Source organism: Protopterus annectens, chromosome 14.part0, assembly GCF_019279795.1.
Source record: "Protopterus annectens isolate FY-2018-M chromosome 14.part0, PAN1.0, whole genome shotgun sequence".
Classification (NCBI taxonomy): Eukaryota; Metazoa; Chordata; order Ceratodontiformes; family Protopteridae; genus Protopterus; species Protopterus annectens.
Genome location: NC_056748.1, coordinates 927,014,082 through 927,038,872, shown reverse-complemented (window position 1 = coordinate 927,038,872; position 24,791 = coordinate 927,014,082). Strand labels below are relative to the sequence as shown.

The following is a 24,791-nucleotide window of genomic DNA, read 5'->3' as shown; positions in this document are numbered from 1 at the left end:
ATAGGATTTCTTATTCTCAGAATAATGAATAATAAAGAACCATTTTGTTTGCTGTCTCACTCTTTATTGGCTAAACTTTTGTATTTCTTCCTTAGCCTGTTCTGCAGTGAAAAAAAACCCAAATATTCTGAAAACAACTAGATACAGCTTGAATCTCACACCTGACAATCAGTTTTCCATGATTGCTAGGATAAACCTGGATGTGATGTTGTTGATCTTCACCCAATTCTTGAGAGTAGGTTCCTCGGAACTGGCTTGGCCATATCTTCCAGCTCGTGCCCTCCAAACTCTCGAGCCAGGCACTACCCATAATGCTCCTCACAGAGATTACCTCAGATCTCGTTTACCGCTTTGCAGACCAGATGTATCAATTCCTTCTCTCGAGCCTTGGCCTTTCAGTGAGAAATTGAATTGTGTTCCTAGCTACCCTTATTTTTCTTATTTTTATTTCCCTTAACGCTGTCTACCCACTCCTCTCAGCTTATTTCTAAAAAATCTTTAATCCCTTCATATCATTGGTAGATCTTTTGTACTATTGTTGGTACTTCTTCTCTTCTCAGGTAATTTTTATTAGCATTGCTGGTATTCTTTTTAATTCCTTTCTTTATTTCCTTCCTCAAAAAAACACTTGACTGTTTGCCTTTCCTGTGACCTTAGCAACGATTGTCATTTAAAAAATGTCTGACCAGAAACAAATTTCACCTGTTAAGCCTAGCAGAGGCACTTCAGGTTTTGTCAAAAATGTGAAGACAAAATGCCTAATTCTGGTAACCATTCTGTATGTGTATACTGCTTAGGAAAAATACACTTATAAGAGGATTGTTCTATATGTCATTGGTTCTCTATTCAAACCCTGACTGAAAGGAAAAACAAATTGATCCTCAAAGAACTCCTTAAATGTACCTTTGAAGAGGCCTAATCTGAGCCTAGACACAAGACTAGTACTTCTTCCTCATCTTCCTCTACTTTCAGGAAAAGGGCTTCATCAGTTCCAAGATCTTCAGAACTGACAAAAAAAAATGCCAAGACCATCCTTGGTACCGAAGAGCTCCTCTGCACCGGAGGAATTACCGGCATCCAAAACCAAACATTCTTCTGAACCAAAAACATTGCCCGCTTCGCCACCAACTGATTCCTCGGTACTGAAGCTAATTCAGTCACTGCAAACACAATATTCTTCATCCATTGATCCATTCAAGGATATCCCACCTAGTCCTTTCTTGGAATCCAGACTTCTGAAATCGCCCTCTGTATGCTCCATCTGATCTACTAAGAGCCTATCGGAGGCAGACATATTGAGACTGGTTGCTCAGCTCCTTATGGTTAGTGGGTTACCCTCTGTTCCTAGCCATGCTGGCCCATGGTACAAGCCTAGCTATATTCTCCTCCAACTCCAAACAAGACCTTGGAGCCCTCGGTTCTGTCTCCGCTAGCATTGACTGCTTTGGGACCGGTAGCTTCTTCGTCTCTGGTTCTTAAGGTTGTCTTGAGTTCTTCTGAGCCTTTGGCTCCAGAGGTCTCCCAGGGTCGTGATTCTCTGGTTGGGTCCGAGGGACTTGGATTGATTTCCTTTCTTTCTAAACCATCCCCATCTCTTGGCACCTTAACCTTTGTAAGATCGACTCGGGCTTCTGTCCCAGAGGTTGCCTTCTCAGTGCGGGATGTGACGCCGGTTCTGAAGGAGTCTGTTTTGATTCTGGGCTGCCATCCCTCTATGGGGGGGCAGCCTTTAGGTTAATGGCGAAGGCATTGTCCATTGGGGACTCGCAGTCTTTGCCATCCCTGATGGGACAGATTTCTACTTTTCTAGACCAGAGCTACCATCACTCTCACCCCTGGGACAGAGGGCACAAAAGTCCCAGGTGACTCACACTTCATTGGTCTCCTGTTCAAGACACTTTTCAGGAACATCCCCCTCCGAGGAAGTCCCTGCAAAGAGGAAGTGCAAGAGGAAGCACCTGGACTCCCCGTAAGAGTCTTACACTGAAGAATACTGATTTTAATGAAGGGGAAGGTTCCCCAGGTCAACCCTGATGATGATTCCTTCAGGGACATCGTGGAAATCTTGAAATAGAGGGGTGGCTGGTCATCCATCCAGCCTTCCTTGGAGGAATCAGTATACCTGGAGGCTTTTCGTGCCCAGCCCTCCACTTCTTGGGTCTCTCCGCCCACTGACAATCTCATTAAACTGATTGGAGTCTGGCATCTTCCACACCCACTGAGCATAGACCCAACCTCCAAGAGACCGGACTGGATATTGTCAGCACCTAAAGAGGAACCACATTGTTCAAAGGGAATTCCTGTCGATGCCATGGTGATAGTGGCTGCCACCAAGAGAAAACTCACTGAAGAGAGCTCTACTGTCCATCCTAACAAGGAGTCTAGGACATTAGATATGTTTGGGAAGTGTGTTTATGCTTCAACGACCTTTGCTCTTAGGTCCTTGAACTATATGGCACACTTTAACAGATTACAGAGAAATTTATTAAAGAACATTCAAATGCTCTCTCAGGAGCAGTGGCGGAAGAGGTCTGTGACCATGTTTCCTCTCAGCTTGCAACCCTAGATGCTGTCTCCAACTCGTCTATGAGGCTTATTGCACATGCAGCCGAGGGGACGACCAGTGCAGCGGGTTCAGGTATAGCCGACAAAAGGCACTCCTGGATGCGCTTGTATGACTTTTTGTGGAGCCATTTAAAGTGTCATTCGTCAGTGCTCCTTTTGATGGATCCACCCTTTTTGGCCCAAAGGTTAAAGACACTCTAGCTAGAAGTAAGCAAGATAGAAATACCCTATCTGCTGTAGGCATACATTTCTCCACCCCTCAGAGGCCTTATTCGAGGAACCAAAGGAGTGGGAGACTATGGTTTAGGAAATCCAAAGGGCCTTTCCAAGATTCACGAGGTAAAGACTTCCCCCAGGGCAGAGGAAGAAGCAATGGAAGATGCTGCCCTAGGGGCAGAAATGGACCGCAGAATCAGGGGTCCAGAGAATCTTTCTCTGGAACTTCCTATCAGCACCTCTGGAGGCAGTCGGAGGGCGGGGGTGTTTATCCCTGCACCTACCAGCCTGGCAATTAATAATTTCAGACAAATGGGTGCAGGAAATAATATCCAGAGGCTACCAGATTCCACTATCTACAAGTCCCAAATCCTAGAAAAAACTCCCAGATGTTCCACCCAATCAAATGTAAGCGGCAGTCTTAGAAATTCAAAACCTGCTCGAAAAGAGAGTCATCCAAGAAGTCCCGCCAGACTGAACAGTATCCAGGGTTTACTCAGGATTCTTTTTAGTGCCCAAAAAGAAGGTGTCTAGAGACCCATTTTGGATCTCAGCCACTTCAACAAGGCAGTTCAACAAAGCAAATTCCAGATGGTCTCGGTACAATCCATGCTTCCTTTTTTGGAAAAAGTCAATTGGATGTGCTCTATAGACCTCCAAGATGCTTATTACCACATAAAAATGAAAAAAAGCTCCAGGAGTTTTCTACGCTTCCGGCTAGGAGACGGTCATTTCCAGTTCAGAGCACTGACCTGTGGTCTCACCACAGCCCCCAGGGTGTTCCCCAAATGCATGGCAGTAGTTGCAACTCCTCTCAGACTGCAAGGATTTTGAGTCTTCCCATATCTCAACGACTTGCTCCTCACTGCTACCACCAGGCATCTCTTAGAACAAGCAAGAGATTACACCATAAATATTGGGACATCTCTAGGCATAACAATACATTTCGAAAAGTCCAACCTTCAGCCCTCTCAGCAACTGGACTTCATTGGTGCTCACTTAAATACTGTCTTGGGGATTGCTTCTCTCCCTCCAGAAAGACTACAAAGTATCAGAGTTCAAGACAGACAAATTCTCTGAAACAACAGACTTGTCCTTCAAACCTTGGGCTCAATGGTGGCTTCAGTCACTTTGGTTCCTCTAGCAAGATATCATATGCAAATCCTGCAGTGGTTACTAGCAACCCAGTGATCTGTGATACACCGACCAATGTCTCATCTAATCTTGATTACCAACCATTGCAAACAAGACCTCAAATGGTGGCTTCACTCTGACCAGATTCTCTTGGGCTGCCCATTCACCCTACCTCAGCCTCAAGCCATAGTGCCCATGGATGCTTCCCAGATAGGTTGGAGGGGGAGATTATCTGGGAAAGACCGTCCAAGGCACTTGGTCCCAACTGGTGGCCGATTTGCACATCAGTGTTCTGGAAATAAGGGCAATGCTGTTAAGTGTTGCAAGCATTCCAAGATGCCCTCCCTCTAGGGACAGATGCAATTCAGATGGACGGTATGTCAACCAACAAGGAGGAACCAAATCTTACTCTTTATGTTGAGAAGCACTCCGAGTTTGGCAATTTCTTCCAACCGCTTTCTGATAGCAACACACATTCCGGGAAGTTCAACATGATAGTGAACAAATTGAGCAGAACTATTCTCATGCCTCATGATTGGTTTCTGAACCCTGTATTGGCAGACAGGATTTTTTTGCCATTGAGACCAACCTTGCTGCGACTTATTTGCTTGTCCCCTGAACAACAAGTGCAGGAGTTACTTCACCCTATTCCCTCCTCCGGGGGAGTCATCCAGAGACTCTTTTCTCCACATCTAGCCTCCCGGTCTTTTATATGCCTTTCTTCTGACTCCCCTCATATCACAATTTCTAAAGAAAGCCAAAAGGATGGAGAATTCAGTAATCCTCATTGCTCCCTTCTAGCCTCGACAAGTTTGGTTTCCCTTCCTCTGGCCTCATCTAATACAGAAACCATGGATTTTGGACCCAGTTCCAGATTTGCTAACTCACCCAGATGGCAAGGTTCATCCAAATCTCCAACATCTCAAGCTCACTGCATGGCTTCTCCAATTTCCATGATTGCTAGGCATCCTTTCCTTTCTTCTCCTGTCCAACATAGTGGTGTTGCTCATCACAGTCTACTAGAAAACTGTATCAAGGCAAATGGGAAAAATTTACCAGATGGACCTGGAATAAAGGATTGGACCCTTATGCCAGCCCCACTCATGAAGTTCTGAACTCTCTAAACACACTTTTTCAATCTGGTTCCTCCGCATTTACGATAAAAGTCCATCTGGCAGCGATTAAAAAAAATTTCCACTCTGGCTGGAATTGACTCTCCATTAATGTCTCACAAGCTTTTTAAAGCTTTCTTGAAGGGACTCTTGCTGCTAAAACCCCATTTATTACTTCCGCAAGAAGGATTTCTGAATTACAGGCCCTATCATGCCAATCACCCTACTTAATTTTGCATAAAGATAGAGTTGCACTGAGAACAAATCCATCCTTTTTACCGAAAGTAGTCTCCGAATCCAACATTAATCAGTCACTACAATTGCCAGTCTTTTTCCCTAATTTTTCTAACAAAGGGGCATATGCCCTTCATTTACTAGATGTGCACAGGCAACTACGTTTTTACCTTCACAGAACAAAAGAATTTAGAAAATTGGATCACATCACTTCCACCAGAAAAGAAAATCCTTAAAGAAACAACTCTGATGAACTTCCTATGGTACCCCAAAAGAAATAGTGGCATATTCTCATCATATCAGAACATGGGAACAAGGGGGTTGCAATTCCCAGAGATTGAAACTTATATAAATTTTTTTATAGATTTTTAATACCATTTACTATTACAAGGGATTTCCCCGGTAAAACACATAGAGAGATTGTTGGTTTATGGAAAAATAATAACCTATTTTGCTGGTTGCAATGTGTTGAAAACCAACAAACTTTGAACACACAAAGTATATTGTCAACCTATGGCCTATCTCCTAATGACTGGTTGGTTCTTCAGAGTGCCACAGCATACACTAAGGATCTGTGTAGATTAATACATAACTCATCCTTCAAAACCGTACTAAAAATTATAAACTGGATTTTTGGAATTCTATATAATAATAACAGTGTTAAGAATGAATTGTATCTATATAACACTTTAATTGTCTATAAGACAGCTCCTAAAGATTCTTACTGGCAATACCTAACTAAAGCGTTTCAAGTATCATTATTAATGGAAGATAAAACAAACATTTTATTTTCAGTTAAACTAACTTCTTGCTCACAATTCTGGAGGATTTTTCATTGGAAATTTCTATACAGATCCTTTTTGACACCTGAGAAACTCTCAAAAATGAACCCTTCAAACAGCAAGTTATGTTGGAGATGTCATCTGTCCACTAATGCTGACTGGTCTCATATTTTTTATGACTGTACTAATATTAAACCATATTGGAATGAGATTAACACATTTCTTCAAAGTATCTATACTTATATATTTGTTGTGACAAAGTCTTTACTTTTATTGAATGTTGTTAATAGTAATAATATGAAGAAAGATGACCTGTATTTGTTGTGGACAATGTTAGCAATAGCCAGAAAATATATAACTAGAAGATGGAACTCTAATGTAGCACCCACAATGGAGGAATTCCTATAATCACTGAAGAAATGCATACTAATGGAGAAAAGAACTAAAGAGTTAAGAACTTTTCCTAAGCCATTGGTTAATAGTCCGTGTAGGAAAGTTTTGAATTTGATTGATACCCTACAGATGGAACCAAACTCTTCCTGTCATAGTTTATATATTAACTTATTATTTAACTGCAAATGTTTTTATCACAGTCCTTTTTGTCAGGTTGAAAGTATTATAAATAGTTATTGAATGTTATGAATGTGTTAAATTATTGTGTTATTTCATCAAAATAAAAATCATTTGAGTAAAAAAAAAAAAAAAAAAAAAGATCGGATCAGTTATTTGTTGCATTCTCTTTCCTCCGTGAGGGCAATCCCGTTGCTAAGGTTACTTTGGCTAAGTGGCTTAGAGACTGCATCACATTCATCAATCACTCTCAAGGTCTTCAACTTTCCAAACCAGTTCAAGCCCATTCAACAAGAGCTGTGGAGACATCAACAGCTTTTCATACCAGAGCTTCTCTGGACGACATCTGTGCAGCAGCCACATAGTCTTCTCATCATACCTTTATCAGTTATTACAGATTAGATCAGGTCTCGACAGGTCAAGCATCCTTTGGCTCTATGGTGCTTTGGAATAGTCTTCCATGAGACCTGCCCGGCTAAAGTAGCTGGGGATTCTGTCCCACTGTCAAGCATTGGGTGAAGATTAACAACATCAGATAAAGAAATTGTCTTACCATAGCGTTCCACCTGTGTTGTTAATCTTCACCAATCCTTGACAATCCCCATCCTAAGAATATTAGTAGATTGGATTAGCCCTAAGCTAATATCGCAGTAAAAGGCTCATATATGGCCTCTTTCTCAATATTATCTATAGTGAACCATAATTTGGTTGTTCTATACACTACTTATTTGGCAAACTCTATCTGAGGTAATCTCTGTGAGGTGCATTATGGCTAGTGCCTGGCTTGAGACTTTGGAGAGCACGAGCTGGAAGATATGGCCAAGTCAGTTCTGAGGTTCGGAACTGAACCCACTGTCAAGGATTGGTGAAGATCAACAACACGGATAGGAACATTATGGTAAGACATAGGTTCATAGGTAGGTACAAGGCTATTGGCCCAAGGGCCTAAGTAATTCTAGCCAACAAGGTTCCTTGGCTTATGCCACCCAAAAACTTATTTTTCTGTGCCACTGTCGAGCAGAGCCACAGAAGTGATCCCCGGGGTGTATTTCCTATTTCCCATCCACTCATTAAGATTTTTCTTGAAGAGTACTAATGAGGAACGTTGCTTGACATAGATGGGTAGCTTGTTCCAGAGTATGGGAAGTCTCTGGGACAGGAATCTACCTCTCCAGCATGTCCTGTTTACTGTGGTGACAAGGTTTAGGTCCCCAGAGCATGTAGCTTGGAGGGATTGGGATTTCTTTAGGTGTAGCATGCCCAGCAGCTCTGTGTTTGAAATAGCTTTATATGTTAGGCAGAGACGACCTCTGAGTGGGCGATATGCTACGGAGTAAAGCTGGAGTTTTTTGAGATGGCCAGTGTAGGGCATCTGTTTGAGGCCAGTAATCCTCTTTGTGAGGTACTTCTGTGGCCTTTCCAGCTGCTGCAGATGTCTTGTAGCGTACATTCCAAAAGGGGTGTTGTACTCTAAAATGGGTCTTAATGAGTGTCTAGTATAAGGGAACAATGACCTCTTTTTTTCCTGAATGAGAACCCTTTTGTGATGAGGTGTGCCACGTAGAAGGACGTCCTGACTACTGTGGAAATGTGATTACTGTCCACCTGGGTCCCAAGGTCTCTTATCACACATTCGGTGTTAAGTAGACTGCTGCATATGTGGTAGTTCATAGGTACAGAGTTTTTACCAAAGGGGATGACAATGCACGTTTTGGCATTGAGCTTGAGCCTATAGCTCTGACACCAGGCATCTGTCTCATTGAGGCCCTTCTGTAGGATGTCCACATCATTTGGGGAGTCGACTATGGCTCCTAGTTTGCAGTCATCTGCTAACTTCATTAGCCAGAGGCCTTCTGTGTTAGCCTGTACTTCAGAGAAGTAGATACCAAACTGGAGAGGTCCCAGGACTGAACCTTGTGGTACTCCACTTGTCACTGGTTTGAAGTCATATTTGGAGTTTGCAACTTTTACAGTGTGGGTTCTGTCATTGAGCCAGTTGGCAGCCCATCTGGTGACATAGGGATTTATACTGAGTTTAGCTATAATTCGAGAATGGGGGATGGTGTAGAAAGCCTTGGCGAGGTCAAGATAGGCTGTGTGAACCACCTTACCCTCGTCTGCAGCTTTGGTGACTGCCTCAAAGAAGTTGATCAGGTTCAGGAGGCATGATCTGCCTTTGTGGGGTTCAGAGTTTGGAGGTTACCAGTGTCTTTGTTTATGAGTTCCATGATGATACGTTCCATGGCCTTGCAGACCAGGCTTGTCAGGCTAATAGGGCGATAGTTCCGGGGATCAGTGGTGGCTCCCCCTTTGTGGAGTGGGATAACTGTTGCTGTGTGCCATTCAGTGGGCACAAAGCCTGATGTGAGGCTGTGATTGAACATGGTGCTTAGGTGGGGAGCCAGTTCATTCTGAAGTTTGTTTAAAACGCAGCCTTGGATGTTGTCCGGTCCCATGGATGCTGTGTTTTTGGGTTTAGAGAGTGCAGCTTTTACCTGTGTAGTTGTGATTACAAGGCTCTGCATTCTTCCTGCATAGATATATGGGCCCTTTTGGGGTGAGGGGGGGGGGGGTAAAGTTAGCACTGAACCTATCTGCCAGGATATTGGCAATATCAGTTGGTTCTGTAATTTTTGTGCCGTTGTGCTTTAACTCAGAGCAGATCTGGGTGTTGCCATTGAGATTCTTGACATAGCTATAGAATGCTTTGTGGCTGTCCTTAGAATCAGTGACGATTTTGTTTTCGTAGCTAGCTTTGGTTGATCTTATAAGGGATCTCAGCTTCTTACTGAGGCTGACCAGGGAGCTCCTCCACTTGTGGGATTTTACTGTCTTTTGCAACAGTTGCTTCCTTCTGTTGTACAGTTTGTTTAAGGCAGGAGACCACCAGATTGGCTTCCTTTTTTTTGGAGGATAGCTTCTTGGTTCTGTGTGGGATAGCATGATCCATGCACTCGTGTAAGTGCTTGTAGAGTGCATTTGTGTAGGATTCAGCAGTCATAACTGTATTGTCCATCTGCATGGGTGTCATGAAGTTCGCCACTTCTGTCTTTAGAAGCATGAAGCTTGCTTTGGAGAATTTTTTACCATGCTTTCCTTAATGGGGAGTGGAGGTGGGATGTGGATATGTAAGGTGATTAGCTTATGGTCGGATTGGACCAACGAGGAGTTGACTTCAGGTGTGGAACACCGGTCACTCATGTTGGTAATGACTAAGTCTAGGATATTGTTGCCCCTTGTGGGGGTGTGGACAAGTTAATACAGGGCATTGGAATTTATGAATTCCAGAAAGCGTTGAGTGAAGGAGTTGGTACACGAGTAGTTTTCCCAATTAATGGTGGGGTAGTTGAAATCACCCATTATTAGGGTATTTGGTTGAACCCTAATATTTTCCAGTATATCAAGAAAAGAGGAGTGGGAATCCTGGGGCATGGTGGGGGATCTGTAGCAAGCTACAATTTGGATTGCAGTTTTGCCCAGAGTTAGTTGCACTTGGGTAACCTCTGATGCATTATGCTGAGCAACTAGCCTGGAGGTGTGGATATCCTTAAAGAATATGGACACACCCTCCGCCTTTGGTGTTCCGGTCCAGGTTACATGGCCGAAAAGTGTGGTATGAGTTATAGCCTGGTAGTGCAGAGGTGCTCTCTGGAGTCTTGAACCAGGTCTCAGTCACTGCACAGATATAAATGTTCTCCATTTTAAGGAGTGCCTCGAGTGAGTGCATTTTTAGATTTAGACTTCTAACATTGAGTAGCATTACCCTCAGTTTTTGCTTACCTTTTCCTGTTATGGTGGTGAATTTGTCATTTGAACCTTGCCCAAAAAAGGCACTATAGTGTGGCAAGAGCCTTAGCCAGTATCCGTAATCCCAGGGGCGACAGGTGCAGGCCATCTCTGGCAAAGCATCCTGGTCTGTCGACCATGTCATCCCAGGCAGACAGATACTTGATTCCCTTAGAATGACGTCAGCAGCTTAGCCAGTTGTTGAAGTCGATCAATTTGTCCTTGTACTGCAGTACCATTCCGGGTGATGGCAGAATGCTACTCAGGGCTTGGGTCATACCTGCCTGGGCTACAAGATCGGAGAGCTCTTCCATGTCTTCTTTTCATGTAGTCCAGGGAGGTACATCTCAGGTCGTTCACACCAACATAGACAATGACAGAGTCATATTTATACTTGTTGTGGAGTGACCTGAGTGTGTGGGTTATGTGGCGGATCCTGGCACCCGACAGTAACCTTCTCCTTGTTTAGCCTGGTGTGAGTGGGACATCAGTGTGCCTGACTATAGACTTACCTATGACTAGTGTGTTCGGTATGTTGTTTTGCCTTATGGGCTGTGGTTGTGTGGTACACTGAGTCTGTGGGCTATGTATCATTTGGGTTGTGTTGGGGGGGTGGAGGTTGCTTGTGTTTCTGCTTTGGAGGTCTGTGTTGCTTGAGCAAATTATTATTGAGAGCCTCCGCAAATGTTTTTGTGTTTCTATGTGTGGATTTTGGTGGTGTAGATTTAGTGGTACTATGTGATGAGGGTGGTGTGGTGCAAGTGTTTACCTTCTCCTCTTGACTGCAAAGTTCAGTCTTGGTTGGAGAGAGCTTTACCTCCAGTTTGGCTAGATAAGTGCATCTCTCACAGGTTGTAGTGTTGGGTGGTAGGAGGAGAGGGTTGTCTTTGTACATGAGGCAATTGCTACATTGCCCCAAGATGCCCAGATTCATCAGATTAGAGAGAACACTGGGAGCTGTCTTGGACATGCCTGAATAAAAAACTATTTTCATAGGTAGGTACTAGGCTGTCGGCCCAAGGGCCTAAGTAAGCCTAGCCAACAAGGTTCCATGGCTTACGAGTTTCCTCTAGATAAGTGAGGAAAGTGAGTACATGAGCTGTTTTTCTCTAAGCAAGTGAGGAAAGTAAGTACAAAAAATGTTTTCCTCTAGGTAATGAGAAAGGTTGAGTGCTGTAGTAATTTGTCGCTTGTTTAGTGCTTACAACAAGTTCTGAACAAGTGCTGAGCACGAATAAGTAAATTCAAGTGCTAAAACTAAGAATCTGTATCTGCACTAGACTAGTTACAGGAAAGAAACAAGTGCAAATGCGGGCTTTTAAATCCAAAAGTTGAGAGAGATGGAAAAATTGCCCAAACTGCCAATAACTACAATTTCTGGGCCAGATCCACTCCTTACGTGATAGATAGGTTACCTAGTGCTGCTTACCACTCCCACTGATAAGCTAAAAGACTTCCCTCCAACACAGAAAGGCTTGAGGGGCTCAGGAGCTTACAAACTGTCCTGGATACAGCAAAGCTGTATCTGGACTAGACTAGTTACAGGAAGGGGGAAACAAGTGCAAATGCGGGCTTTTAAATCAGGAAGTTGAGAGAGAGAGAGAGATGGAAAAACTGCCCAAACGGCCAATAACTACAATTTCTGAGCCAGAAACCACTCTTTGTGTGGTAGATATGTTACCTAGTGCTTACCACTCCCACTGATAAGCTAGCAGACTTCCCTCCAACACAGAAAGGCTTGGGGGGCTCAGAAGCTTACAAACAGTCCTGGATGCAGCAAATCTGTACCTGGGCTAGACTAGTTTCAGGAAAGGTGGGAAACAAGTGCAAACACAGGCTTTTAAGCCAGAAGTTGAAAGAGATGGAAAAGCTGCCCAAATGGCCAATAAACTACAATTTCTGGGCCAGAAACCACTCCTCTTGTGGTAGATAGGCTACCTAGTGCTTACAACTCCCACTGATAAGGTAGAAGGCTTCCCTCCAACACAGAAAGGCTTGGGGTTTCAGAAGCTTACATACAGTCCTGGATACAGGAAATAAGTATTTGGACTACACAAGTTATAGGAAAGGTAGGAAACAGGCTTAGAGTTTTCTTTTTTCTTTTTTCTTCTGCCTGGTGTACAGCGAGTAATCATTTTCCAGAAACACGCTGCTGTTCTGAGTTGTTAATTTTTTTCCCTTTCTGCCACAAGATTGTCAGAAGCAACACTTTTTGTAGCTATAGTTACATCTTTACTAATATAAGTGGTGACTGCATTATCATGGCCAGAATTAGAGCACACACACAATGTACCCTCTCAATAAATCCTGTTCTGGGACACTGATATTGTTTTTTTATTTGTACTCACATAAAATAAATATAGTATATTTCTTCTATTTTCTCTAGTACAGTATAAAGTTCTGGGTTTTATCTATGTACTGCATCTTCTAAATGCATTTTTGAAGCAGCACTTCATAAGAAGCTTCAAGCTCGGACAGCCTTTCATTTCAGCATCTGATTAGTGTAGTTTTATCAGTTCATCTTAATAGCTAATTAAAGCTTTTCATATTGTTTCTGGCCTTATGTTATATGATTATATATACTCCTCAGTATTTCACTTATTTTGTACACGTCTGAGTGCATTTGATTCATTTTTCCTCTAAATTGCCGGACACTACCTCCTGTACAAAAGCTGAAACTTGAACTGCTTTTTACTGAACAGCTGCTAGATTCTCCTTGGCCAGAGTTTATTCTTTGTTTGTTGTTGATTTTTATTTACTGCATCCAGGCAGTGTTATTACTAGCCAGTAACTTTTTTCCCCATGTTCTAGATTCTTGTGGGTTATTTCCACAGTTGCTGTTTTTTACATTGGGAGAGCTGTAATCATCTTGTTAAGTAAGTATGTAGCCTTTTAAGTCCACTACTTCCTTCCCTCAGTTTTCTTTCTTCTCATTTTCTCATTGGCCAAGGTAGGCCTTCCATAGTTTTCCACCCTGACTTTTTTTTCCAGTTTGTCTGAGACTTTTCTTCAGGAGTATTAGCCCCAGTCCTTGTCCCTGGGGCAAGAAAGCTCCGATTTCTTCAATGATTTTTACATTCATATGTTCCTTACGTACCAGCACATAGTCATGTGCAGAGTTTGTACATCAGATGTCCAGTGTGAGGGGAAGGTGCCTAAAGTTTTGTAAACAGGCCAGACATGCAGTACCTTTGAAAAGATGAAGTCAAAATAACTACAGCAGCAATCTGTTTGATCATCCACTGTTATGGTAAAGTCTTACAAGGCTGTACTTTCCTCTTCTGGCAGTTTCTCATTTGCATTTGTTTTTATTGATATAAAGTAGATAGCGGTGTTCCTTTTTACTCCTCAAAATATGGACCTTTTTAAATTTGAAAATCTTCTGATTATTCAGATTTGTAAACTGCAAGAGAAATACTCTAGTCCATTAATAAAGATGTTTAAAAGAAAAGCTTTTGCCTCAGAAGCTGCAAGGCCGCTGCCCCCTTGATCAGCTGCAAGGCTACTGCCCCCTTGATCAGCTGCAAGGCTGCTGCCCCCTTGATCAGCTGCAAGGCTGCTGCCCCCTTGATCAGCTGCAAGGCTGCTGCCCCCTTGATCAGTATTTGGTAATACTGATTTGTTTTTTTCAACTTGGTTTGGAAGCAGTTAGTGGTGATGTCTGAAGTACTGCGTAACCCAAGCTGTACCATTGCATGCTATTCACATTGATGGCTTTGGAGTGGAAGGTTTGGTTTTGTTATGGAACGATTTGGAGCAGTGAATCAAGGGCTAAAGAAGTGGTTGCAGAAATGCAAAGCACTAGAGAGAGAAACGTTCAGATGTGAAGTAAATTAAAAGTGCTGCACTGTCTTTATAACCACACTTAAATGAAGGAGTGTTTTTTTCATGGTTTCCTTTCTTTAATCATAGCTCATATGTGTAAAATGCAATAGAACTATGCCAGTCTATTAATAATTGATGGAAGAAAAGCTGATTTTCTTTAAACCTTAAGAGAGTGCAACTTATTTTCCACAGCAGAAGCATGTGTGGTAAATAACTTCTTTAAAATTTTAGTGCCATTATAGAGCATACAAACAGAGTGATTTTCTTAGAAGATGATGATATTGCAGCTGTAGTCAATGGCCGCCTCTCCATTCATCGAGTTGAACGCAGACCAAGTGAATTGCCTGCCCGTGCTATACAGACACTTCAGATGGAACTCCAGCAAATGATGAAAGGTAAAAAAAAATATGTGGATGCATGCACACATTAAACTGTTTAATTTTTATATATGAGTAGACACTGAACCAGTGAGGTACTTTTCAGTAGTAGATTCTTGGGGGGGGCATAGTCACTTCTCATTTCTGGTGAATGTTTACATCGTTGGGGGAATATGAGGAGTCGTATGAGTCGCAGGTAGATACGATCATGTACATCATGGCTAGCTGTCACAATATTTGTGCTTGTTCTGCTCTTCCAGTTATTTAGGTGACCAACTTTTGCTTTTATGCATTTAGTTCACACCTTGCCATGCAGTGTTTCTCCTGTATCTTAAAATTTAAATAAAAATTCATTTTCTAAAGCATGTACTGGCCACTCAGCCTCTGACACTGGTACTCAATGTTTTCATTTTGGGGAAAATGGTACAAGACTATTGTATGGACACATATATATATATTTTTTTGTCTTGCATGTTAGCCCTAGATCTAGTTTACTCCATATCTAGCTTATCAGGAAGTTTTGCGCGTGTGTGTAAAATATAGTATCATGGCAAAGTTTTATGGTTTAATCTGATGTCTGCTTTTTGCTCAATGATAACTGATGCTTAAGAGTGGAAAATTTCCCCTAACAAGACTCCCATGGAGATGAAGTGCAGTCCTATGTAGGAAACCTTTGTCTGAACTATATCTTTAAGGAAGTACAATTATTTGGGATGTGATTCATGTGTCAGGGAGGGTCTTATTACTTGCAAATACAACTTTGAACAGCAGTATGTCTTTGTCGGGTTTATTGTTGTATGTGAATACACTGTTTTTTAAACTGATGTCTCTGGTTAGGATTCCTGGTTTTCACCCAGGCAGCCTGGGTCCAACTCCCCGTATGGGAATGGGTTACTCTTTTTTTTTTTTTTTTTCGGTCAGGATATGGTGTAGCAGTTAGGGAATGTTAGAAAATGAATCTAGAAATCCCAGCATGGTGTCAAAAAAGAAGAAATCACTGAAATTGCTTCCTGAATAGTAACATTAAAAGAATTAGTCAGTTATTTTGTTTTCACCTGTGCAGACACTAGCTCCATAATTTGTTTTTTCTTGCTGCTGTTACTCCTACACTAGTTCGAATGTCTGCTGCTTTTACTGTTAGTTATATGAACAGTACCTTAAGCTAGATGATCTCCATTCAAAGTCTGATTTAGTGCAGAAGGAACTGTTGGGTGGTTAGAGTTTTACAAGTGACCTTAAGCATTATACATGAAAAGTTGGTAAGGGAAAAAGGTCAAGAAATGTATCACCCCTTGTGGAGAAGGCAACATTTTGATCTAAGGCATTAGCATTAATAAAATTAAGGAATCTTTAAACATATAGCTTTTCAAAATGAAACAATTAAAGTCAGTGATATTAAGTATATTCAGCTTGATTAAGAGCTTTCTCATCTGACATAGATAATCAGCATACATGGGTGGGAACACAAAAGGAGACCAACAGATGACAGTGATTTGGTAGGCAGTTTTACAGAGAGTTATTTGGAACTCCACAGCTTCCGGTGTGGTACCATGCATGAATTGTTGTGAAACATTACATCCCTGAAGAAATGAATATGCTGTCTACAGCTCCTTCTTCTACTCCCCACCGTTTTACCTTGTGCTTCTCCCCTCACTACCTGGCGGAGTTCCCCTGCATTTATAGGGACATTGCTTCATCTGCCTGATTCTGCAGTTCCTTAGCATCTTCACCACCCACAAGTACTACTTTGTGTTTTTCATCCTCCTCCCATTTAAGGCCTGCATTAATACCTCTGCTATCAGAGGTCCCAGATAGTTAAGGAGTTCACAGTGATTCTTTATGATCTTTGTTGTCACAGTTTCACTGTGAGTGCTTTCTGGAGTTCCAAGGAATTATGAAAAATTTCTCTCTCTCTTTTTTAAAGTCCTATTTCTTTGCCGATATATCATGCATCTCCTATCTAACCTCTTTGTTTCACTTGAGCTGTTAAATCTCTTGCATTGAATTTATTTCCAAGCATACTGGTCATTCCTTTTAAATCTTTAAGGTATCCCTTATTCCTCCTCAAAGTCTTGCTATGCGTTTCTTCTCCACTTCCCTTTTTATCTTTCCCCATCTGTCAAGTAAAGACTAACCATCTATGTTATACCTGGCCGTTGTACTTAAGTTATTTGCACCAGTTTACAGAGTTTTCCCTTTTTGAATAATAATCAGGGAAACTCCAGTGGCACTCTGAATTAAAATGCATATTACCTCACAAATGCCACCTCAAAGCAGCATGGTTAGATGTCACTATTGGATGCATAAAACCTCTTGGTACCATGTATGCATGTTCTATCATAATTCATAATCTGATGTTGTCAATCTTAATTCATTCTTGATTGTTGGGTTTCGGTTCTGTCCTCAGAACTGACTCTGCCTTTGTATCAAGCTCGCCCCAGCCAGAAACTCTCGAGCTAAGGCTGCCCATAGTGCTTTTCTTCCCTTCAAATCTCGTTTGCCTTGTCTAGTTTTAGGATGCGTCAGTCATGCTCTCAAGCTAGGTGCTAATTTTTTGTCATAAATATCTTTGTTGAGGCTTATTTCCTTAACTCTAAACTTATCGTTAACTTAAGTATTCCTGGTTACTTTGATATTTACTGAGTATGAGTGCTATATTTCTTCCCTTTCTTACCCTTTGGTATTTCTCGCGTTACAGTCGCTGGTATAGACCCCTCCCTCCTTCCTTCTTACCTGCGGTAAATCTTTAATACCATTGTTTGTATGCCCACTCCCCCCCTTCTTTCCCCTTCCAGGTATTTGCTTTGTTACCATTGTTGGTACGACCCTTTAAAACAAAAAAACTCTTGATTTTTTTTCCTTACTGCTTGTGGTGTGTGTGTGTAGAAAAGAGTTTTGGCTGTACGTATGTTTACTTCTGATTGGACATGGCAGAGAAACATGAGGCTACAACCGGATTTTATCAGTTCAGAGAATGTGGCAGAAAAATGCCCAACTCGGACAGGCATCTTTATTGTGTATATTATTTGGAGGTGCCACATTTAGAAGTCCATTCTCCATGTGATCTCTGCAAGGGTTTCGGTGCTCGGACCCTTGCAGAGCGATGCAACAAATTGATCCTCAAGGGGCTGTTAAAATGCCCTTTTAGTGAGGCTTTGTCTGAGGCAGAGATGTCAAAGTGACCCTCTTGGCACCAACAGTAGTTTTCCCAGTAATACTGGTCACTTCCCCTTCAGCACAAACAATTGGTCAGCTGGCCATGGTGCTGAAGGTCGAATCCTTTCCCAGGACTAAGTACTCCCTATCTATTGACCCCTTTTATGGTCAACAGTTGAGCCCATTTACTGAATGTCCAGAATCACCCTCTGGGATGTCTAGTCGTTAGACCAGGAGCCTTTTGGAGGTTGATGTAGTTAGGTTAGTAGATCAGCTCTTGGAAGCCAGAGGATTTCCAGCCAGCCCCATCTAGGACCTCCCTCCCATCCGGAGCCAAGGTCTACTCTCCAAGAATTCCAACTTATCTTCCTCCTTCAACCTTCCTGTAGGTCTTGGAGCCCATGACTTTGACGCCACTCCCAGTGCCAACTACTTCGGTATGGATGGTAGATCTCACCTTGGTTCCGGAACCCACTCTGTACTTCTCGGCTCATTCGGAGCAGACCCACCCAAGGGACAATGACTTGGCTGTTGGCTCCAGAATCCCTAGTTTGGCACAGATTTTTTCCATGGCGTCATCTATGGTTCCGGGTGCTTTGACCGTTCCAAGTCCTCTCAGGGCTTCTTCTCTGGAGATGGGCCCATTGGAGCATGGTGTGACCCTGGTTCAGAGGTTGTCTTTCTCGGTTCCAGGCCCCCATCTTTGTTCAGGCAGGCCTGCCTTTCAGATTATGGAGAGAGCTCTCGCCTCAGCAGGCTCGCAATTGGCACCATCTACGTCGGAGTGTCACATCTATGTGACACAATCTGCTACATCGGGGCAGCAGGCACAAGAGCAGCAAGACACCCTTCTACAGGGTACCTTTTCTTTGGAGTCCTCCTCAGACCTTCCCCCCCAAGGGGCCAACCCCGTAAGAGATCGTGCAAGAGGAAGCACCTGGATTCTCTGAAATAATCTTTCACCGAGGATGCAGACTACGATGAAGGGGAAAGGTCTCCACTGTCACCCCCTGAAGATGTCTCCTTTGGAGACATCCTGGAAATCTTGAAACAAAGGGGTGATTGGAAGCCCACAAACCCTTCCTCTAAGGAATCTGTCTTATTGCAGGCTTTTCGTGCCTGACTTACTTCTTGGGTGACCCCCACCTGCTGATGAATTGTTCAGAATCCTCGTGCAGTATGCTTGGAAGGCCCCTGACACTATAGACCTAACCCCCGGAGACTGGACAAAATTATGTTTGCACCAGAAGATCAACACAACTGGTTTAAAGGTTTAGCGGTAGATGCTGTGGTGGTGGTGGTGGTAGCCACAAAGGAGGATCTCTCAGAGGAGAGTCCTGCTGATCATCCTCCAAACCAAGAGTTTCAGACGATGGACAGATTCGGGAAGGGGGTCTATGCTTCAATGACCTTTGCCATATGGTCATTGAATTTCTTGGCAAATTTTACGCATCTTCAAAGGGACCTGATAACTGAGCTTTCAGGGACCTTAGCAGGGACAGTATCTGACGAGGTAAGCGATAAGGTTGCCTCCCAGCTTGCAACCCTAGAATCAATATCGAACTCATCCATGGGGCTTATTGCACACACAGCTGAAGGGGCGGCCAGGACAGCGAGTACAAGCATTGCCATTTGGCGCCACACCTGGATATTCTTATGTGATTTCGCGGACCCTTTCAAGACATTCTTTGTTAACACTTCGGTTGATGCTACATTATTGTTTGGCCCAAAAGTCAGAGACACATTAGCTAGGTGTGAGAAAGACAGAAAGACCCTTTCTGCTGTGGGCGTGCGTTTTTCCTCTCCTCAACAACCTTATTCCAGGAATCAGAGGGGTGAGAAGATGTGGTTCAGGAAGTCCCAAGGGCCTTTTCAGGACACACGTGGTGAGTTTTCCTCTTGGGTCAGAGGGGGGAATTCATCAGGAACCCCCCCCCTCCCGGTGGCAGAGGGAGCCCTCGTAATCAGGGCGCCAGAGATTCTTTCTCTGGAAAACCCTATCAGCGCTCCTGAGCAGTGGCCCTATTGCTTACCTCTAGAAGCAGTCGGGGGAAGATTCTCTCTGCACCACTTAGCCTGGCACTCAATAACATCAGATTCCTGGGTGCAGACCATAATTACCAGAGGTTACCACATCTCCTTTGAACTTTATCCAAGATCACAAAGACGAATCCCCAATGTTCCACCCAGTGAGAGGGATACAGCAGCACTAGAAATCCAAAAGCTGCTTCAAGACTGAGTCATCTAAACAGTCCCACCAGACCAACTAGGATCCGGAATTTACTCAAGATTCTTTTTAGTGCCAAAAAAGATGGGACTGGAGGCCAATTCTAGACCCCAGTGTTTTGAACAAGTTTGTTTGACAATCAGAATTCCAGATGGTTATGATGCAGTCGATCCTTCCTTTTCTGTAAAAAGATGATTGGATGTGCTCTATAGATCTTCAGGATGCATATTATCACATAGAAATGGACAAGCATTTCAGAAAATACCTCCGCTTCTAGCTGGGGACCAGTCATTATCAGTTTTGAGCACTGCCCTTTGGTCTCACCACAGCACCCAGGGTGTTCACAAATGCATGGCAGTGGTAGCAGCTCACCTAAAGCTACAATGATTCTGCTTGTTTCTGTATTTAGATGACTGCTTCTCACCACCCCCACCAGGCATCTATTGCTTCATTCCTTGGACTCCATCCTAAAGCTGACTGCCTTCTTAGGCATTTCAATAAACAGCGAAAAGTCAAAACTATCCCTCACACAAGACATAGAATTCATAGGAGCAACATTCAACACAAAATCGTGCGTGGCTGCTCTGCCTCTCCTGAGACTGCAAAGGTTGAGGTCACAGCATCAAATGATACTCTCTCAAAACAAAGTACTAGCTTGTTTAGACTTACAATGTCTGGGGTCGATGGCAGCGACAATCACCCTAGTTACTCTGGCTAGGTACCACATGAGGCTGCTTCAGTGGCTCCTGGCATCACAGTGGTCTCTGTTAACACACCTGATTTCCTTCCCAATCCACATAACCAACTGATGCAAGCAGGACCTATATTGGTGGATGAAGCCAGAAAAGGAATTATTATGGAGTCACCTTCCCCCCCCCCCTTCAAGCCCAAGGCCGTAGTGACCACGGATGTATCCCTGATGGGTTGGGGAGGGCATTATCAGGGAAAGATTGCCCAAGGCACTTGGTCCCACTTAGAAGCCCATTTGCATATCAACATCATAGAAATGAGGGCAGTGCTTCTAGTGTTGCAAGCATTTCAATCTTCCCTCTCTTCAGGGACAATTGCTATCCAGTCAGACAACATGTCTGTGGTCTGGTACATCAACAAACAAGGGGGAACCAGGTCCTACCCTCTGTTGGGAAGCCCTAAGAGTGTGACAATGGGTGATAACCTCTAACCACTTTCTGATAGCAATGCACATTCCGGGGAATTCCAATGTGATCGTGGATAAACTGAGCAGATGGCATACTCCTGTCTCATTCCCATTTGGCAACAAAGATTTTTCGTCGATGGGGTCAGCCTTGCTGTGACCTGTTTGCCTCTCCCATAAACCACAAATGCAGCAGCTGCTTTGCCCTGTCCCCCCCTTGGAGGGAGTCCTTGAGAGATGCTCTCCTACACGATTGGCCCCGGGACTGCTTTATGCCTTTCCACCATTCCCCTTAATTCCCCAGTTTTTGAAGAAAGCCCAGTGGTTGAGAAGCAAAGTCATCCTCATTGCACCTTATTGGCCCCGCCAAGTCTGGTTCCCCTTTCTTTGGCCTCTTCTAGTTCATCACCCGTGGACTCTGGATCCAATTCCAGACCTGTCATCTCATCCGCAGGGACTGGTCCATCCTAACCTACAAAGTCTCAAGCTGACTGCTTGGTACCTCCACTTCCAGTGATTGCCAGACAGAATAATCTATCCTCCTCATTACAAAAGATACTTCTGGCTTCTCATAAACGATCCACCAGGAAACTTTACCTTAGTAAATGGAACAGGTTTGTGCTTTGGTCTCACAGAGAAGGAATTGACCCGACCTTTTTTCAGCCTCAGTTAATAAGGTTTGCCAACCTTAGTCCATTCGTGAGCCTCAGCTTCAGCTATTAGAGTTAATCTAGCTGCGATTTCAGATTTTCATAATGGTTTTGATGACCTTTCCTTAATGTGTCATTGCCTCTGCAAAATCTTCCTAAAGGGCATTTTACATTGAAACTACCTTTTAAAGAACCATCGAACCTTGGAAATTAATGCTAGTCTTGCAAAATGTGGTCTGTCAGCCCTTTGAGCCAGCAGCCTCCTGTGATATAAAATTTTTATCTTGGAAGACTCTATTCCTGGTGCCCATCATGTCAGCCAGGAGAATATCAGAATTGCAGGCTTTGTGTGTGAAATGTCCATGTATCATTTTTCACAAAGAGAGAGTATCACTTAGAACTAACCCCTCCTTTCTACCCAAAGTAGTATCAGACTCTAACATTAATCAATCCATAGACCTACCGGTTTTCTTTCCAAACTTCTCAAAGAAAGGAGAATATTAACATTTGTTGGATGTACATAGACAATTATGTTTTTACTTGGATAGAATGAAATTGTTTAGGAATTCAGACCAGTTGTTCCTGTCTCTTTCAAGTACTCGACTAGGCAAACCAGTTTCCAAATTACTATATCAAAATGGTTGAGAGATTGCATCACCTTTGTTAATGACCAAAATAAGCTAAAGTTATCAACTAAGGTCAAGGCTCATTCTACCAGATCAGTTTCCACTTCAGTAGCCTTTCATTCTAGAGTGTTTGTGAATGACATTTGCACAGTGGCCACCTGGGCTACCCTTCATACCTTTATCACTCATTGAAATTGGATATGGTCTCCAGAGGAAGAGCATCCTTTGGCTCTATGGTGCTCAGAAACATCCTTCAGTAGGGCCTCCCAGGACATAAAGTAACTAGGGACTCTGTCCCAACAGTGAAGAATGAATGAAGATTGACAACATCAGATAAAGAAATTATGTTCTTACCATAATGTTCCATCTGTGTTGTCGATCTTCATTCATTCTTGACATCCCACCTTCCAACTCCCTCCAAAGTCTCCTGGAGGTTTGGAACAAGTCCTGGTTTCATAGTACGGCAGTTGCTCTGACAAAGCTTCCACATTTTATTTCTGTGGGCAAAACTCGATCTGAAGGGGAGGGAAGAGAGGCACTATGGGTAGCCTTAGCTCAAGAGTTTTTGGCTGGCACGAGATTGATACAATGGCCAAGTCGGTTCCGAGAAAGGAACCAAAACCCAACAGTCAAGAATGAATGAAGATCGACAACGCTGATGGAATGCTATGGTAAGAACATAACTTCTTTTTATGCAATGACTGGCCATTAATATTCAAAAACGAGCCAGTGTGCCAGTTGTAAATCGAGAATATACCAGTGGTAAAAGTGCGACTGTAAAGTCTCAATGAGCAGCCAGACTTTTTTTATCTATTGGGATGTGTAGATGCACATTAGTCTGAAGGAACGAAAGTCTGAAACTAAACTGAGTGTCATTATTTAGTGACTTTGTTCCTCATAAAATTTGTGGTTTTCCCAACAAATCACTGAGGAATGAAGTCACTAAATGACATGCATTTCAGTTTCATACTTTCTTTCCTTCAGACAATGCAAAAGAGCAACAGTACCCATTCCCTCCTTTATTTAGTCCACATTTCTTAAATAAGAAAAAGCTATAACCTCTTGACAGTTTAGAGATACTTACAAGAGCAGAGAAAGTACAAGAAAAAAACAATTGTGTTCTGCAAAATGAAAGAAACCTGATTTTCCTTGTATTTTCCCCATCTCACTTACCTCTAAAGTGTCCATAGGTTACAGCTTTCTGTCCCCCCCCAAAAAAAAAAAAATAAGCAACAGAAATCTTCCTATGTCCATTGCTTGCTTCCTAAAGCACTGATATACTGCTTAAATGTGGGAATGGAAGTCCCATAAGCATGCACAGTACATCAACAAAGCAGAATTGGGAAACAACATGGAAGAACATCACAGCGCCATTATACAAAGACATCATTTAAGAAAAGTAATTTTTTTCTTAAATAATATCATTGTATAATAGGATCATAGGAAGTTACTTGGCTATTGGCCCTGATGCCCTTACAAGCCTAGCCAAGAATTTAGCCCGTGTTCCAACAAGTCAGCACTCAATGTCACTGTATGAGGTACTCTGCTTTACATGCGTAAAGGGAGTCTATTCCACAAATGGGGGAGTCTCTGGGACACACATCTGTCCCACCAACAAGCCCTATTGATGTCACAGACCAGGTTGAGGTCACATGTGTGGGTTACTCGAATGGAGCTTGACTTGCGGATGTGCAGCATCCCATCAGTGCGGGGTCTGAGATTGCTTTATATGCCAGATAGAGGTCACCTCTGAGGAGTCTGTAGCAGACTGAGTAGAGGGACAGGGCTTTTAGCCTCTCTGTGTAGGGTAGATGTTTGAGGCCATGGATTCTCCAGGTGAGGAACCTCTGTGGTCTCTCCAGCTGCTGCATGTGCTTTCAATAATGGCTCGTATAAGGGAAGAATGCAGGGATGTTATGACCACCTTTGTTTAATTACTTGGGCTTCACCCTTGTGATTAGACCACACCAACTGTTGGTAAGTCTTTAGTATACCACACCTACATTGTCTGTTATTGCTACATTTTATTGCTGCTGGAGCTTGACCTGTATTCTTTAACTAATGGCTAGGATGAGTGGGCTTCATGTACTTTTGTGGAGATATCACTCAGTCCCATGATGCTTGTATAAATCCTCACATATCGCACTAGTCCTGGAATCAGAACTGCACTATATTCATTCTTGCATCCTTAATATTTATCACTGCATTTCATTTTTCCCCTATATATAGTTAACCCTAGCTGAAAAGCAACTAACTCCTCCATTATTTCTCTAAGATTGTAGAAAATACATGCCAAAAATGGTTAACTTAGTCTCTCACAAGAAACGCTTATATTTTGTATAGCAACACCTTAGACAATAGAAAGGGCCATTCCCCTG

At 42.9% G+C, this 24,791-nt stretch overlaps 1 protein-coding gene across 1 annotated transcript in view; it reads left to right on the top strand.

The window, feature by feature from the left end:
- The window catches only part of LOC122789348 (glutamine--fructose-6-phosphate aminotransferase [isomerizing] 1-like), a gene marked incomplete in the record, with an annotated part of 1,275,423 nt that overhangs the window by 602,473 nt on the left and 648,159 nt on the right, over positions 1 to 24,791 (top strand). Inside the window, 1 exon segment of the mRNA XM_044056728.1 lies at positions 14,456 to 14,619. Within this exon segment, the coding sequence (XP_043912663.1) occupies positions 14,456 to 14,619 (164 nt within the window).